Source organism: Rhinatrema bivittatum, chromosome 6, assembly GCF_901001135.1.
Source record: "Rhinatrema bivittatum chromosome 6, aRhiBiv1.1, whole genome shotgun sequence".
NCBI classification, from domain to species: domain Eukaryota; kingdom Metazoa; phylum Chordata; class Amphibia; order Gymnophiona; family Rhinatrematidae; genus Rhinatrema; species Rhinatrema bivittatum.
Genome location: NC_042620.1, coordinates 130,384,288 through 130,402,788, shown reverse-complemented (window position 1 = coordinate 130,402,788; position 18,501 = coordinate 130,384,288). Strand labels below are relative to the sequence as shown.

At 40.4% G+C, this 18,501-nt stretch overlaps 1 protein-coding gene across 7 annotated transcripts in view; it reads right to left on the bottom strand.

Annotated features, from left to right (window-relative positions):
- Positions 1 to 18,501, bottom strand: part of DNAJC10 (DnaJ heat shock protein family (Hsp40) member C10) — a 334,589-nt gene that overhangs the window by 73,303 nt on the left and 242,785 nt on the right. For 6 of the 7 annotated variants that reach the window (XR_003857398.1, XM_029605932.1, XM_029605933.1 and 3 more), the window contains one exon: positions 7,862 to 7,915. The exons of the other annotated variant lie outside the window; for it this stretch is intronic. Coding sequence is in view for 5 of the 6 variants with exons in the window: in XM_029605932.1 (XP_029461792.1) it covers positions 7,862 to 7,915 (54 nt within the window). In the remaining variant the exon portion in view is untranslated. The remainder of the gene's footprint in view (positions 1 to 7,861; positions 7,916 to 18,501) is intronic. 7 annotated transcript variants of the gene reach the window in all.

Below are 18,501 nucleotides of genomic sequence, written 5' to 3'. Positions count from 1 at the left end.
CTTAGACATAGCCCTGCCCAGCTTTAAGCCCATCTCTGGAGTATCTCACTCCATCTTAACTCTAGGGCCTTCACTGTCCTGTGAAAATAAAGAACAACCAATTCCTGGAACCTAGGAATATAGTCTTCCCTCTTTTTGAAGGACTCACCTGCTCCTCCAAACACTGTAGAGAGCTCTCACTGCAGGTCATCTTCTTTGGCTACCAGAATTTCACCCTCTTCCAGGGTGCCCTTCTTAGGGTCATTGTGTTTAGTCATCTGGCCCCTTGAGGATTCCCTTAAGGACTCTGACCCTAACATCAGTGCTCTCACATAAATCTCCAGTTCTGAGACCCACCTTGCCTTCCTGGAGCAGAAACCCCCCCCCCTGAAACTGGATTAGGAGGCAGTGGATATGACCCTGCTTTACAGAAAAAACCCTTGGTGTGTTAGAATTAAGATCAAGGTAAAAAGCATAGAGGAGGACTAACACCACCAATTATTTCATATTCTCCACTTCCTGCCTACCTGCACGAGCCAAAACTGGCAGCTCTGTTAGCAAATTTCTGCTTTGGATGCTGTTACTGCAGTTGGACAAAACTGCCACCATTCCCGTCTTAAAAGGTATTTTGACTGGGATTAACGTCAGATTGAGCCACAGCCGATGGTGCCTGTCCCACAATTTCCACTGAAGGCAATTCCAAGCTGATGGAGGGGAAGCAGTCTGGCGTAGACTGTGATCTTATTTCTTCCCCAAGCTGGCAAAGCCCTGCTAGGTAAGTACAGCTACCTCGTCCTCTCCATAACTGTCATGGTTTCCATGCTACGCAGAGGCCACCATCACAGACCCTAGTCCCAAAAATAAAAGCCACCTGACTCAAACATCTCCCGACTACTAACTCCTTCCCCACCGGGAATCTTCTTTGGGCCACTGCTGCAATCAAGAGTAAGCCAGCACGTTTTTTTCTCTCAACAATTTTTATTGTATCAAATATCCACAAACAATGAACCAAAAAACACATTTATATACATCTAGCATATTTGATACACATTTTGGTTGTTAACCATATGATATGTAACACCATTCTCAAATCTCTATAGCATCATACAATTGATCCCTCATCTCCCCCCCAGCCCACCAACTAATTGCATCATTTTTACCATTAATTCATTAACACCTGGAGTCAATTCGCACACAGGCATGATAGAACCACTGTACTAATAAGAATTTGACAGTGAGAAAGGTATCACCAAACATCATGGTATAATCATACTATTACGGCATATCAACTTTCGTTCTAGCCGTCCTTAGTTCAAATCTATGCCATATCAATTCAAACTTATGGCTTTTCTGATTTTTTATTGCAGTTAATTTGTTCATCCGATGAACTTGAGTTAATTTCTGTACTGCAGAAGATAGGGATGGGGCATTTAAGTGCCTCCAATATGCCACTGCACATCTCGCTGCTTGGAAAATTTGATTTAATAACAATTAAATTTGATTTAATTTGATTTAACAACAATTGTGTATATTTATCATGTTTTTCACTGGGAATACATTTGGGGTGTACAGTTACCATATCTTCCACTGTTTCAGAACAGTGGGAGATTTTCCCAGAAAAGTTATCTAACACATTCCCACCAGAAGTGAAAAAAATGTTCCTTTCTGAAAGTATCCCCTTCAACAGTCATCTTTCAATTTGGGATAGAATCTGCAGTGTCTCTCTGGTGTGAGATACCATCTATATAAAACTTTGTAGCAGTTTTCCATCAATAGGTAGAAACGGAAACACTGCTCACATTCAAGAATGAGAATGCCCACTCTTCATCAGAAATAGCTACATCCAAATCTTTATCCCAAGCCGCTATATGTGGCAGTCGTGCATTATTTTGATTGAGGATACCGTAAAGCTTGGAGATGACTCCCTTAATTTTCCCTGCAGACTACAAAGATGTTCCATAACAGACTTCCCCAAACCTAAATCCACTGGCTGTCGAGGATCTTAAGACATGAGTAATCTGCAGAAAGGTTAGGTATTCTGTAGTGAGGAGTTATACTTCTTTCTATGAAAGTTAACCATTTCCCATCCCCATGCCAGAGATGCTCCAACTGTTATTCCACATTTTTTCCAACCTTTACAAGATCCCATAGCAAGATCTGGAATAAATATTTATATTCTACAGGCTTATTTCATAATAAAACATTTCTTTCTGCCACTGATATTAGATCTCCGTCTCCTCCATATGTCCAGGGCATTAGACTTATTCAATGCGATAAACCTAATCCATTGCCAAGTAAGTTTGGGTTGCCATGTCATCACTGGTAAAGGCATTTCACCTATCTAAAACTGTTCAATATCTACCCATTGCTTTATATCCTATAGTCTATGCCAATCTATAACAGTTTTTAATTGTGAAGCCACATAGTACCATGTAATATTGGGGTCACTAAGACCTCTTTTTAACTTCATCTGATATATATCACCCCTATTCATCCTTGGGGGTCTCCATCTCCATATGTAGTCAAATCTTTTCTGCCACAACTTCATCATTTGATTAGGTGCACCCACTGGTAAAGTCTGGAATAAATATCCCATTCTTAGAAGAATATTCATTTTAATAACCGGTATCCAGCCCAACCAAGACAATGCCAAGTTTTCACATTTTTCTAAGTCATGCATAATTTTGTTCATCAATGGTGGATAGTTAAAGGAATACAAATCTTCCAACTTTTTCCCTGTATAGATTCCTAAACAATTAATTTTATCTTTTGTCCACTTAAAAGGAAATTTAGATTTCAAAGTATTTTCTGTCTCTATGGATCCTGAGATGTTCAAGACCTCTGATTTATCCCAGTTAATTTTAAACCCAGAATTCCCCCATTTCCTTTACTGTTTCTTCCATAGAGGCCAGGTTCTGTTAATGTAAATAGATCATCAGCAGCAAAATGAGACAATTTGTAATCAACCTCTCCAATCTTAAAACCTGAGATCTTACTATTTTGTCTTATTTTAGAAGAAAACAGATTCTAAGAAAATAGCAAATAAGAGAGGTGAAAGTAGGCACCCTTGTCTGGTTCCCCTCCTATTGGAAAGCTATTAGAATAACTCCACCCCCCCCCCCCCATTTACCTTAATGCAAGCTGAAGGAGATGAATAGAGCTTATTATTCAGTTTCAAAAAATTCTCTCCAAATCCCATTTTTGCTAGTTTTGAACAGAAAGGGCCAGTGCACCATCTCAAATGCCTTTTCTGCATCGACAGTCAATAGAAGTGATTATTTGTCTCTTTTTGGTCCACCAAATAATGTCAACTATTTTTTGTACATTGTCCGCTGCTAATCTACCAGGGATGAAACCCGCCTGATCTTTATGGATTAATTGCCCTATCATTCGGTTCATGAGCTCAGCAAGCATCTTAGCTAAAAGTTTTAGATCAAGATTGATAAGAGATCGGACGTTAAGATCTGCAAACTGCAGGGTCTCTTCTCTGGCTTAGCTATTCTAATTATAGCAGCCATGTCAGAGTCAAGTAAAATATAGCCATCTCCCCGAAAGGAATTGTCCATGTTGGTCAATGGTTACACCAGTTCTGCCATAAATTGTCTGTAAAAGCTCATTGTAAAGCTAAGGTGATTTATTGAACTTAAGATTCTTAATTACCGAAGCAACCTCCAAAACATTTCTCTCTTGATCCAACCAGAGTCAGTTTGCATCTGATAGAGGTGGTAGGGAAACCTCAGACAAATAATCTTCAATTTCCTCAAGAGACACTGATTTTTCTGGTCTATACAATTCTTGATAGAACAAAAGGAATTGTTTCCGGATCTCATTTGTAGTGAGGATCGAACTGGATCTACTTTTCAATTTTAAGACATTATTTTGGGTGTCAAAAGACGCCTTGCCTTGTTCCCTCCCTCAAAATACTTTTGCTTAGTCAAATCTAAATGGTAAACAAGCTAACATCTTGCAACCATAGCTCCTCTCTCTACCTAGCAACAACTGCCACAAAATCTTGTTGGACCACCATAATTTATGTCGCCGTTCTAACTCCCTTATTTTAACCTTTAGTTCTTTACTCTGACTTTCTCCTTTTTCAAGTATGTAGCCCTCGATATCAGGTGACCTCTCAAAAATGCTTTCAGGCAATCCCATAATACAGGAGAGGATTTCCCTTGTCATTAATCTCCAAAACGTCCCATATTAAGTCCAAGTCTGTAGTACAAAACATTTTATCTAATATAGTGTTCAGCTTCTAGAATCTGTGTCCAGAGTCAATTTCTGAGATCAAACTATAGAAATTGGTACATGATCAGACCAAGTAATCACAATATCGACTTTAGATATTTTATTAGTCGGACCTTAGTCAATGAGAAAGTAATCAATTCTAGAGTATGAGTTAAGTGAAGCCGACTAAAATGTATAATTTTTAGTACTTGTTCCACATAAAATACATTTTCTGCCTTCAAATAGATATCTTTCTATAACTCCAGCTCATCTAATGTATCTAAATGTCCACACAACACTCACCCATTGTAAAGACTGTATTCAGATCCATTAATCTATACCAAATTAGTGAATCACTCGTTGCTAAATTTTTTATTTTATCTGTCACTGATCTCCCTTCTCTTATTAGGCATGCCTCAACTGTAAAATATGATTATCATTGGTTTACTTGTTTTTGTTCTAATTGGTAATTATAATGTTTCCTCTTAATTTCATTTGATTGTAAAGCCTGTTGCTGATTTATTGTTCATTGTAAACCAAGGTGATGTTTCTTAACGTGCCGCGGTATATAAAAAAAATCAATCAATAAATAAATATGAGAAAATCTAGTATGCCATATATCTATTAAGCTCCATGATGCCATCAATTACTTAAGTTTCGATCTATGTGTAGCTGAGCCAGAGTTCCCTCAATTTGAACTATTCAAGGCAGGCACCCTCACCAAGTTAATATCCCTACCTATGATGAGATGATCATCCACCTTCCCCCTCAATATACTTTGAATCTGGTCAAAGCAGGATCCCTGATCCTTATTAGGTGCATAAATATTAAGTAGAGTATATACCTCTCCTCCTATTTGTACTTGCAAAGGAATTCCCAAAGGATCCCTTCTGCACAACTGGAGATCAAAGTAAGGTCCTTAGATATAAGTATCCCTACCCCAGCATATTTTTTCCCAGGTAACATGGGGCAAAATATCTATGTATGTACTGATCAGAATGCATTAGGTACTCATACCAGGTTTTCAGGTGAGTCTCTTGAAGGAATATGATTGAAGCTTTTAAAGCCTCAGCATCCTTATATGATCTAACCACTCCACCAGAGCCTCCAACAATGGGACCCTCCATGTGCCTTCCCTAAAAAAGGCACACCTCACCTCCACAAGGGATCGAGCCCTCTCAATTGCCGGACCCACACTCTTGAACTCATTACCCACCAACCTCCGGCTTGAGACCTGCTCTTTCAAGTTCAGGACCAACGTAAAAACGTGGCTATTCAAGCAAGCTTACCCCAACAATGCCTCCCCCCTCAACCCCCTTTAACCCCCCTGGCCCCCCCCCACTACCAGCACTAACTGAACCTGTATAAAGTTGTGGGCAATACTGCCACGCTACTATGCTGTTAACTCATTGTTCCTCTTGCATCTCCTCTCTACTTGTTCATATGTGAGCCCTCCCCCCATCACCTGTTCTTTGTACATTTCCAATCTTTAGCTATGAGGTAAACAGATATGATGTCCCCACTAATATCGGTATAAAACATTTGTCAAATAAATAAATAAGAGCTTTCTCTTACGGTAGGAAATTAAATCTCTCACATTCAAAGAGACAATCCAAATTTTATCTACAGTCAATCCGAGAGTAAGAATTACTTAATTGCTTATCAAACCCCCCGCCACAATACTTAAAAAAACTCCCTCCTTCCCCATCAACAAGGCATCTACCTCCCACCTTCCTAGATATATTCAGCGTTTTATACTTATCCCTCTTTCCTCCCTCTACCCCAGCAGTTTTTAAACATGGGCTCAGAGTCCATTCATTGAGGCTAGAACCCCTCTCTACCTACCTTCCCCTTTCCCCTCCCTCCCAAAAAAAAACCATTCCGCCCAAACCTTTAGGCAGTAACCTTCTCCAATGAGAGGAATACAGTACAATGGGAGATCAAGAACCCCCTTTCCCCGGGCAATGAATAGTAATACACAGTAAATATTTATGGTCGTTCTAAACTTTTGTAACTTATTTATACTCAGCCTGTCTTATAGAGTGCTAGGCCACGTTAATGATATTCAGGCATAACCAATAAGAAACATCATCAGAACACACAGAAGCCAAAGGAAGCAACCACTTTGAATTCCATACATAGTAAACAAAATTATCTGTAAGCTTCTACAGAGAAGGCCGGCCACTGGCTCAAAGGCTTCAGGCAGACGTGCCCTTGGAAATTGTGCTGCTCGATTGCCTCTGCAACCTACTACTCCCGACCCCTACTCTGCCATTTTGGGAATTCGCCTTTTGCTGGAGCCGATCTTGTAGCATATTGCTGCTGTCCAGCTGTGAAACCCTTTAGGCTAAGAATCACCTCCGTTTCCTCTGCCGTCTTGATCTGCATGGGAGAGCCATCCCCTGTCACAATTAAGCCAAATGGGTATAGCCACCTGTATTTAATGCTTTCTTTTCACAAAAATAGGGTGGTTTCTTTCGGCTCCTGGCGATTTTGCACAGTTGCAATTAACAGGTCAGCAAAAACCGCTAAGCTCTGCCCTTCTCACTTCCACTGAACATTTTTTTGTGCAGCTGCAAATACTTTTTCTTTCATTTGAAAGTCATGGAACACACTATAATATCACGAGGTCTGTTATCTCTCTGATCCAAGGATCGTTGTGTACTGTCCAACTTCAGTAATTTATCACTTCCAGCAGAGTGTCCCTCGTCTACTTCAAGTAGGAATTTGCAAAAATGCATCAACGTCTCCGCACAATTTTTTAATTCATCGCTATCGGCGATACCATGAAATCTCAAATTGCACCGCCTTGTATGGTTTTCCATATCAGCTAATTTCTCCTTGAAAGTTTCAGTACCAGCTTGGAGCGATTTGCACAGACTGCAGCTGTAGAATATCCTCAGCTTGTGCATCAGCTTTGTTGTCAATGTCATCCACCCTCCTGCCAAGATCAGCCAGCTCTTCCTTAATTTCAGCCATAATGCCCATTAACTCGCTTTTATTTTCTTTAATATCCTTTCAGAGTTTGCAAAACCAGTTCCTGAACTCTGCTCTGGAAGGTGTATCTTGGGCTCAACTGCATTCAGAGCCATTAAGACCTTCTTCTGGCATATCGCTTTTATCTTGCTGCATTCCCCTCCATCACTCTCGCTCGATTTAGTGTAAGAAAAGTGTTTAAAGTCCACCACTTTCTATGTTAACATTTCTGTAAGCAAGCTGACTTTGGAGAGTAGTTCTTAATTCCATTGACAAATGGATGACCTCTGTAATGTAAAGATTGAGCCTGGGGACTGAGGAGCTCCGATCCTAAGCTGTCATCAAGCCTGCTAACTTCTTATCCTCCCACTTTTTCTTTTTTTTTTTTTAAGACTTTTTTTTTTACACTTGCTTCCATCTGCTGGGTGGGGGAACGACTGGTCTGGTGGGACTATATCTAAATTTGAAACTGGCTACAAGGACTGTTCAAATAAGCAACTGCTAAGTGAATGTGAAAGAGACAAGAGTAGACCTTCCTTAAATGCAGCAAATCAATTCCATGACACTTCCTGGCTCTCTTTTTCAAAGAAATTGCATAGCAGTATTTTAATTATCTGAGTATCCTTTGTGCTATTCCTTGAGCCATTTGGCTGACTTGCAAACATTTCCAAATACAACTCACCCCAATGCCCAGTTCCTTAGTGAGTAAGAATCCCGGTGCCAGCCACTGTATTTACTATGAAAGAAAAAAAGTATATATACATATAAGTGCAGAACAGATACAATATGCTTCCTATTGATCCTATGAACTTTCTACATCTTTTGGTTTCCAGAGTGGTGCTTTGTGAGGATTCTGGGACATACAGACCTGAAAAACTTAACTCATACCATACCTTCAGGAGCCATAAGAGGTATGTCTTCTCTTAGCAATATGAATTTATCATCAGTTAACAGGAAATAAAATATGAAAAATGATAAAATCAATATTCAAGCAAGAAATCCATGTACACAGAATTACTCTGTAAGTAACAGTAGAGCACCAAAACTTGCTGGTAGTGTTAATTAGCAATGAATATTCAAAGCATCAAGGTCAGAAAGAAGAGTGATCTCAGATTCCATTAGCTTTAGATCTGAAATTTTGTTCACTATTCCACAGTTAAAGTCCACTTAACTATATGCAAACCTTCTAAAGAAAAAGGTTACTACAGAATAACTTGTCTTGGTTTCATTCCAAGCAGTCCAAGACCCATGACAGAGGGGAAAAAAATACAGCTAGGCTGATGTAATAAGCAATGCATTAAGACTGTGTGCTGAAATTCAGTGCAGTTTCTTAATGCACATGTTAAAAAGTAACTGCAGTAAGAAAATTGTATGCTAAAGCACCAGGAGTTAAAACATGCAAACCTGAGTTAAAATGTGAGTTCATTCTTTTGCATAGGCTGAACGGACATTTTAACTCAGGGGAAGGGGAGGCGAGGGAAAAGGAGTCTCTTCTGGCTGACTTCTGCAGGCCATGCCCTATGCCCATTTGCAGTCAAGAATCCAGAAAAATCTCCTCTGGGAGATATGTCAGGCTCTGCTCATCCCACTCCCAGAGCAGTGGCAGAGAAAGTGCCTGGAAGCATGGAGAGAGACTCCTCTGCAGTATGGCTTAGATCCCCACCCCTCATACCCCCCCCCCCCCCGAGCTGGGGTTATACTGTATGTGATTGGGAATCCGGAAGAGACATTGCCCCCTTTGTTGCCCAGCTTTAACTGGATCCTTCCTTCAGCATATTGGGCAGCAAATAGGGCAATGCTTCTTCAGGATTCCCAATAACATGCAATATAACCCTGGCTCAGGGGGGATGTTGTGAGGGACTAAGCCTGTCCTGGATATAACAGGATGGGTAGTAAAGACTATTATGTGGTTTAGGAAAATGGTAGTGGAATAATGTACACATGAATATATTCCTTCACGACGCTTTAATAGTTACAGCCATATTAGTGCCATAAGTGTATATGATAGGGTACATGTAGTAGCACATCGGCAATGAATAGGTCTTGTGTAGAGGAAAAACAGGACACAGGTTGGACAGATGACCTGATACCTGTTACAGAGTGCAGTTGCAGATATGCCTGCAGGCAATATGTAATAATAGTTCTGGCACTAATCCATCTGTAGTTCTATAAGAATAAGATTGGTAATATTGGACATCAGAACAGAAATTGAGCAACCCAGGGGAAAGCTGTTTGAGACCCAGTGACCAAGGGGGTACTCCTGTTCTCTAATACTGTGTGTTCCCCAGGCTTACAAGATACATTAGACTCACAATGGGGAACTGTGAGGGGAAGTATCTATTATATATATATATATAAAGAAACACTCTATAGAGTGGGATACAAGCACATAACACTTCTTATATGCAATCTTTTTTAAGAACATAAGAAATTGTCATGCTGGGTCAGACCAAGGTCCATCAAGCCCAGCATCCTGTTTCCAACAGAGGCCAAACCAGGCCACGAGAACCTGGCAATTACCCAAACACTAAGAAGATCCCATGCTACTGATGCAATTAATAGCAGTGGCTATTCCCTATGTCAACTTGATTAATAGCAGTTAATGGACTTCTCCTCCAAGAACTTATCCAAACCTTTTTTGAACCCAGCTACACTAATTGCACTAACCACATTCTCTGGCAACAAATTCCAGAGCTTTATTGGGAAATATGAATTTTGAAATGATTATACATAATATTCAGTTAATTTATTGTTAACATGTACCATCATGTCTGTAAACACCCCTTCAATACATTATTTTACAAATATATATTATCACACTCATACCCCCATACACACCCATTCATACTAACAACCCAATCTAAAAATACCCAAGTTTGTATTCCTAATTAGACACACGATATCATAAAAATACACTTTCAAAATTCATACATATTTCCCAACAATAGTTCATCTGTCACCTCAAGATATTCACTTGTTACAATGTATCAATTACACCATGCCCCTCATTTCAACATTTGCTTGTGTTTGCTCCCAAATTTGATTCCCTTCTTGCGATGTTATTCCTTGAAATGTATTTCCTTATTACAATATTATTAACAATGTATCCCAACAAGGCCCTTGTTTCGCCAAATCGGCTTCTTCAGGGGAATTCAATTGTTGAATTGAACTGTTGATCCGAACCTCATTTATTAGCAGGAACCACTCTAAAGATGAATCAATATAGGAAAACTTTATAATCAAAACCATACCTTCACTTCTATACCTCCCCCTCCTTTTTTAGGACAATAAAAGTAATAATTACCATCACTATTCCTTCTATTAAGTACAAAGCCTCTGCAAACAGTTATTTGTAATCTCTTAAACTGCTCCTCTGTCCTATCTCTTCACGACTGTTAAAGAAAAACAAAATTAAGCCGTGTATGCATATTTAAATTTGAATATTACTGAAGATCATACCTATTATTCATATCTGCTTTAAACAAATTCATATCTTTAAAATAAAGGGAACAGCCAGTCAGCGAACCCTTCACTATACAGCAACTACCTAGCAGCAAACAGCCGTACCCAAGGAATTTGCTCTCAAACTACATCACCCCTATTCCTCACAGGTACCCATCTGTTTCCACACAGATCACCAATTTATTTCTTTCCACCTTTTCCCGTTCCAAACTCTCACTCTGCCGGTTACACAGCAGTACAGCCTTCTATCGCGGACCTCAATTTCGAAACCTTCAAAACCCTCACCCGATTTACTTGCCTAACAAATAAATGAAAAGTTGTTAACTACTCAGCTATAATGAAATATTACTTAAATCCAGTCAAATGTTAAATTTGTAAAAATAGCAGAACATAAATCCTACCACAGTGCTTCAGCATGCTTCCGTTGTCAATATGTGCCATACTTAATAGAAAGACACTCACTGAATTCGAAGCAAGTTAGCGTTCCTCCTCTAACACCACCTTATATCCGTCTGCACGGTTTTCAAAACTAACCAATGGGCAAAACTGCCCGGGCTCCATCGTATATTTCATTGGATCAACCAATCTAATCTCTTATACCAGTGTTGGTATAAGACAGTGTTGCAATCAATTTAAGGAAAAACAGCCCTTTAAAAATGGCTACCCTACTTCGAGACGAAACGCTAGCAGACAGCGCGTTGCCGCGCACCGCATGTTTTCGCCATTATCAGCTCAGAACTGACTACAATTTCGTCTGTCTACGTACCAATAGACTTTGGTTCCTGAAGCTCCCTGAAGGAGTATCACACTCCGAAACACTGCTGTGTCGGAGGATAGTCTTCAGGATGTATACACGTTGACAGTGGACTCAAGCTAAGTGTACAAATTAGTACCTTACCCTGTACAATAATCTTGCGACCAATAATTAGTCAGCCCAGAGCTATATAGGCTTCATTCATAAGCCAATCTCTTCTAGAGGCATCATATGATGGTCGTTAGATCCCTTTAATAAGAGGTCCTTTTTTATATAGCTGAATCTTATATTTTGTGATACTCAAAATAAGGCTGCAGAGAAATTTGAAAATATTCAAAACTAATCTGAAAACCTGGCTATTTAAACAAGCCTTTTACAAAGATAAAGATAAGGAGAAAAACAGTTGAATGATAAGGATGCAAACTAGACGTTATTACTTTTAACCTACAAATGCATTTTAATGTTAAATTAAAACCACATAATGGGCTAGATTTTAAAAGCCCTGCGTGCGAAAATCCTCCTGGATTTACACGTGCAGGGCGCCGGCGCGCCTATTTTGCATAGGCCGCTGGCGCACTCAAAGCCCTGGGACGAGCGTAAGTCCCAGGGCTTCGTAAAAGGGGCGGGAGGGGGTGTGTCCGGTGGTCAGGGGGCGGTCCGGGGATGGTCCGGGAGGGTGGACCCGAGTCCCCCGGCACTGTGGCCTGTGCCGGTGGATGCGAGGCGGCGCGCGCATCCCACGGCACGCCACCTTGCATCCCCCGGCGTGGGGGGGGGCGGGATTTAGGTAGGGCAATGTGGGGGGACACGGAGGGAACGGAGGCAGGCTGTGCGGCTCGGCATGTGCAGGCTGCCGATTTTGCGCAGCCTTGCGTGCGCCGACCCCGGATTTTATAAGATACGCGTGGCTACGCGCGTATCTTATAAAATCCGGTGTACTTTTTAAAGATCTACCTCAATATGTTCCGAACAAATAAGCTTAACTGACACACATAGTTTTGACACTAAATTGTTACCGTTCTATGATGGCACATGGTTAATTTGTAATCTATACCACTCATATTTTTTCGTTAACGTGCCTTTTTGTAAACCGTTGTGATGGTTATCTAACTCAACGACGGTATAGAAGAGTTTTTAAATAATAAATAAAAATAAATATATTATGTATAATCATTTTGAAATTCATATTTGTATTGAGGGATTTCAAGAATAAAAATTGTTGTAATAAAATAAAAAAAGATTGCATATAAGTGTTATATGCTTGTATCCTACTCTATATAGAGTGTTTTTTTTTTGTATTAAGTGATAAGCACAATTGAACGTGAATATTGCCTGAAGATTTTGTTATATATATATATATATATATATATAAATTCTATTTGTATTACATTTATATTCTAATCATAGGTGAGTTGGCTTGTATTAATATACTACTATCAAGTAAACTATCTGAACTATATTTGCATTATTGTTATTCTGTGTCGTAACAATACCACTTTGGTCCAACTATAGGGGGATATGTAGGAATTCATGAAGTCTACAGGGAGGGTGGGGTGCTTCAGTGTGATAAGAGATCCTAGCTTGCCCTGATTTCTACATGCAGACTCCCCCACCCTCTTCCAAACAATAAAGAGAAGCAGCATAGAGCAGAAAACCCCAATCCAGAAGCACGAGCCAAAAGAGCTGAAACTCAGCCAGTGTATCTCCGCTCCAAGGAAGAGCTGACTAACTGTATAGCATACCAGGAGTCAAGGGAGAAAAGCAGCCAAGAAGCCTGTGACCTCACCATCCCCAGAGCACAAAAAATGATTTCAGTGCAGAAAACATTCTTTGTATGTACAAATCATATTTAATGCGCAGAAAACGCTTTGTGTGCACAAAGCATGCTTTTTGTGCATAAATCCCAACTACAGATCCCTGCATCAGAATGCCAGCTTCTAGCCATAGACTAAAATTAGCCCTGAAAATTGTTATGCCACCTCTGACTAGGAATTAAATTTCCAGCACTAAGAAAACCCGAGGTAAACCAGACCTCTCTCTGCATGGGAAGAGGGATAGGGAATAAATAATGCTTTCATTTCCATTAGATTTTCATGTGAGGGCACTAACCTGTACATACATATTTGTGTAGCAAGGAGTTTTGCACATCAGAGTAAAGTTTTTGCTCAAAAAATGTGCCCAACACTGCAAGTAAAGTTGTGCATTCTGCTGAGCACATCTTATTACCTGGCCTCACTATGAACGGCCATCTGCATACTGGTTGCAAGAAAAGTTGTAATTGCTCCAGATTAGTATTTTTAAAGATTTGGTTTGTACTGAGAATTTCCATTTATTTTCCTATCATTTATTACATGTCCATTTAAATTAACAATTCCTAGTTTCAATCAAATATGTTATTGGGTTTTCAACAGCCTTCTGCAGACCTTTCCTAGCCACTCCAGTTCCATGAAGGCAATTTTCAAAGTTACTTTCTTGGGAAAATGGGCTCTTTGAAAACTGCCTTCCCTGAGTGTGGATGAAGGAATGAGCGCTGTGCTACAAAGTGTGCATGCTTACCTGCATTTAACAGAGATGTTCCTGGGGGGCAGAGTTAAAGCAGGGATTGTTACAACATGCATGCTTTTTTTTTTTTTTTCAAAAGCATGTACACTGTTTTACTTAGAAAAAGACCTACAGAAAAAAGCAGGTTCAAGTGTCTGAGTACTTTACTCCTTAAGCAATTTTTAAGTTGAAAGTACACATACTTTCACTTTGAAAACTGGTGCAAAGTTCACAGGTGAAAAATAACTGATCTTTGCATCTAAATGGGTAGCATGAAAATTGCCTTCAATATGGATTGGATATGATAATGTCAAGAGGAAAATTGATTCTTACCTGCTAATTTTTGTTCCTGGAATAAGAACATGCCATACTGGGTCAGACCAAGGGTCCATCAAGCCCAGCATCCTGTTTCCAACAGTGACCAATCCAGGCCATAAGAAGCTGGCAATTACCCAAAAACTAAGTCTATTAGTTCATACCACAGATCAGTCCAGTTGCATGAGTTTTTCATCCCCATCAGCAGATGGAGACAGAGAAGATAGCATGCAACGGGCAGTCCCTCATGTATGACCTGTACCCAAGCCAAGAAGAAATAGAAATATAGACCAACTTCAATCCTCCCCAAATAGAGCAGGGGAAAAGTTAAGTCCTAAAACTGGAGCTCTGTCTATAGAGAGGACTGAAAGTCACAGACTGAAAACAATTTCTTTACTATCTACATACAACATAAAAAGAGCATTCTTTCCAGAGAGGCTCGGAATGATCTGTGGTATTCTTGGAACAAAAATTAGCAGATAAGAACCAATTTTCCTTTCCTGTTCATACCCCAGATCAGTCTAGATGTATGGGATAAACCCAAGCTCCCCTATACTAGACAGTAATCTGAAAGAGCTGCTCGTAGCACACATTCACCAAAACCAGCCACCTTCAGCACCCAAACATCCAGTCGGCAATGCCTTATTAAAGTGTATAGAGAATATCAGATAGCTGGCCAACAGCTCTCCTGCAGGAACACCCACTGACAGTCAGCCCAGAACGCCACATGCGCTCTAGGAGAACATGTCCAAAACCTTATGTGAATCGGATGCACTTTGTAAATATAAGCTGACACAATGGCCTCCTTTAGCCATCGAGTAATATTGACTTTAGAAGCTTCACTCTTTTTGCTCATCCCCCTAAATTGAATGAAAAGATGATCGGACCTCTGAAAACTGTTGGTGACCTCCAGATAGCACAACAGTGCCTGGACATCCAACACGGGAAGCTCCCGCACATGCGGAACAGAAGAGTCTAAATTCTGAGAAATGAAGAAAAGGATGCCTGTATCACATAAAGTCCTTTACAGTCCTTTACAGACACTTTCATCCATGACATGAGACCCCCATAACACCAGATTAAGGTTCCACGAGGGAAACACTTGCCTCACCTAAGGGCATAAATGCATCACCCCTCGAAGAAAACTGACCACAACCAGATGTGAAGTCATGGATAGCCTGTGTACCTTACCCTCTGAAACAGTCTAAAGCTGCCACCTGGACTGTTAGGGAATTGAATACAAGCTCATTTGCAAGACTGTTTTGCAAAACAATAAACCAGAATGTGAGGCATAAACCTCAATGTAGTGCAATAGCCTCTCCAAGGCACCATGCCTCTAACACCTTCCAACCCCCTAAACAGGTCCCCTAATCTGCAAACAGGTGGTGATAAATTACTCTGAATAGCTTCTCAATTTAAAAAGGTTCCATTCAAAACCAAGTCGCAAAACCAAAGCGAGCCAATTGATCCAAGAAGATTGATCCTTGATTGAGAAACTTGGGAATATGCCTGAACCTTAGCGTACCGTCCACAGACTGATTTACTCAGTCCTCAAGCCATGGAAAATGTGGCAACTCCCTATCTACTAGGATCAATATCCCCAAGTGCATCTAGAGATGCCTTTGTACCCATGCTAACAGTAGCCAAGGAAGAAAGAGGTACTGCAGAATCCAGCAGGACCACAGAAGAACCAAAGTGTCAAATTCCTTCACTTTGACTTCCCGCCTACCAATGAATAGACGGGATGCTTTGATGTTTTACTTCAATGCCATCAAGTTCAGCTGCGGAATGCCCCACATGGAGCAAATGAGTACAGTAACTTTTTTCTGCAGTTCCCATTCTCTGGCATCCTGCACTGGTTGACTTAAAGTCCACCTAAATTTTGTTCTTGCTAGCAACAAAAGGTGCCACCCAGCAGAAAGGCTCCTGAGCCTCTCAAGAGGCCATGAAACTTCTGGTCCCCGCTTGTCAGATGATCTAAGTTATCGTCGTTCCAGCGTCGGATAGAACTCGCACCACTCGATCACACAACCATGGAAGAAAGGAAAGCCAGGCGTTTGTGAACTGCCCTCATCTCCAAATGATTAAAAGACCACAAAGCCTACTCCGACGAACACTGATCCTGTGCTGTTTGATCCTAGCAAATGGCTTCTCGGCCTTACAGATTCCTCCGGGATCTCCAAATCTATGCACAGCTCCAAAATGGTCTGAGAAACCCATCAGGAAAGACTAGGCCTGGATTGCTCTTGTAATGGTAGCTGCAGTTGGGATTCCTCTGCTCTGAAGGTTCCATTGAAATAGAAGTGCCTTCCGAAGAGGCCTTAAATGTGCGAATGCCCAAGAAACCAGATCTAGCATAGCTGCCATAGAACCTAGAATCTGCAAATAATCCCAGACTCAGAATACCTAAAACCACGACTGGTGAACCTGGGACTGCAGCTTCAGCACCTTGTCATTCAAGAGAAACAATTTTCCAAAGTCTGGTATTGAAGCAGGCACTTAAATACTCCAGTAACTGGGTTGCTCTTTGCCACATTCACCACCCAACCCTGGGCCTGTAACATCTGCAGGACGTATTGAACAGATTGCTGACATAGGTCCTTTGTAATAGTCAATCATCCAGAGAAGGATACACTGAAGCGTCTTTTCATATTGCTGCGTCCACTACCACTATCAGTTTGGTGAATGTCCAAGGTGCTGTCTCCAATCCAAATGGAAGTGCATAACCCTGAAATTGCTCTTTCCTGATGGAAAAATGTAGATATACTTCTGTGAGATCCAGAGGAGCTGTTTTGCAAAAGGCGCAATTAGCGAGCATATGGACTCCATTTGAACATGGGGCACTCTCAGAGCACATGCACTTTCTTCAGATCTAGAATGGGCCAATAAGCACCTTCCTTCTTCAGGACCAGGTAATAGATGGAACACTGTCCTCTGCCCTGATTTTCTGAAGGCCCCAGATCAATCACCTCCAGGTATCGTAGAGTGTCTAGTGTGGAGCCAACCACCTCTCTTTAGATGTGGGAGGTGCACGAGGCACTCATCTAGACTTTGAGGACCAGAGGAGCAAATTCCAAGGCGTAGCTGTTTCTTTTTTTTTTTTCCCCCGAATTTAAGTTTTTTTGAAACAGTGAGTCACAACAAACAATACATTTTGCCATATCATGCCTTTTTAACACTTTCTCCATATATTCTTTGAGACTAAGTCTATAATAATAAACATTATACTCAATGTTTCCCTTCCTCCCCCTCCCAGCTCCCCATTCTTGTAAAGAGGACTGAATAAACAAATCACAATTAATGTAATACACTGAAACAGACTGGAAATAGGCTAAAATGATCCCATTATACTACAGATTCTATACCACATTCCTCTAATGGTGAAAGATAATCATAAAATTTTGCCATATTTCCATCATGTCTTCAAACTTTTTAATGGATAAAGATTTTGTAGTTAGATACTCAAAAGTTAGCAGTTTGATCATTCTAGATTCCCACTGAACCAGTTTTGGTTCCTCTTTCTCTACCCAGGTAGGTAAGATTAGGGTTAACTGCAAAGAAAACACTTTATCCACAAATAATCTCTGCTTGGGACTCAGTACAAGCTTAACTTTGTCATAAATGCCAAAGAGCCAGACTTTTGGATCACCCATGAAAGACACTATAAGAAGTCTAGAACAAAATGTCTCCACTTCTTTACAGAATTTTTCGACTTTAGGATATTTCCAAAACCGTGGATGTAATCACCTAACTCCTCACCACACTTAAGGCATACAGCTGAGGAACAGATCTTTGTTTTATATGCCTTTTCTTCTGATAAATTTGCCATAAGAATGTATTGTGTTTCTCTTAACACCACATTTTCCGTAATCTCATGGATGCGCTTAAAGCAATATTGAAATTTCTGTTGTGTCAGTTTAAAGCTCGGCCATCTAGTCCACCTAGAGCAAATCTCTAAGTATTCCTCCTGGGAATTTAGCTTGTTTAGTGCTCTAGTGAACTTAGCACAGGATGGTTTTCCCTTCTTCTCATTCATAAGAATTTCTTTCATTTTCCCACCAGTGCCTAAACCCGGACAGACCTTAAGAACGTCTGTAACATAATGTCTCAAATGTAAATATGCATAGAAGGCCCTGTGTGATAAAGAAAATTGATTTTGTAACTCTTGAAAGCTATGTATTATGTTTGAATTCTCATTAAAGATTTGCTGAATACTCTTGAGACCTTTCTTGTCCCATTCTTTAAACACT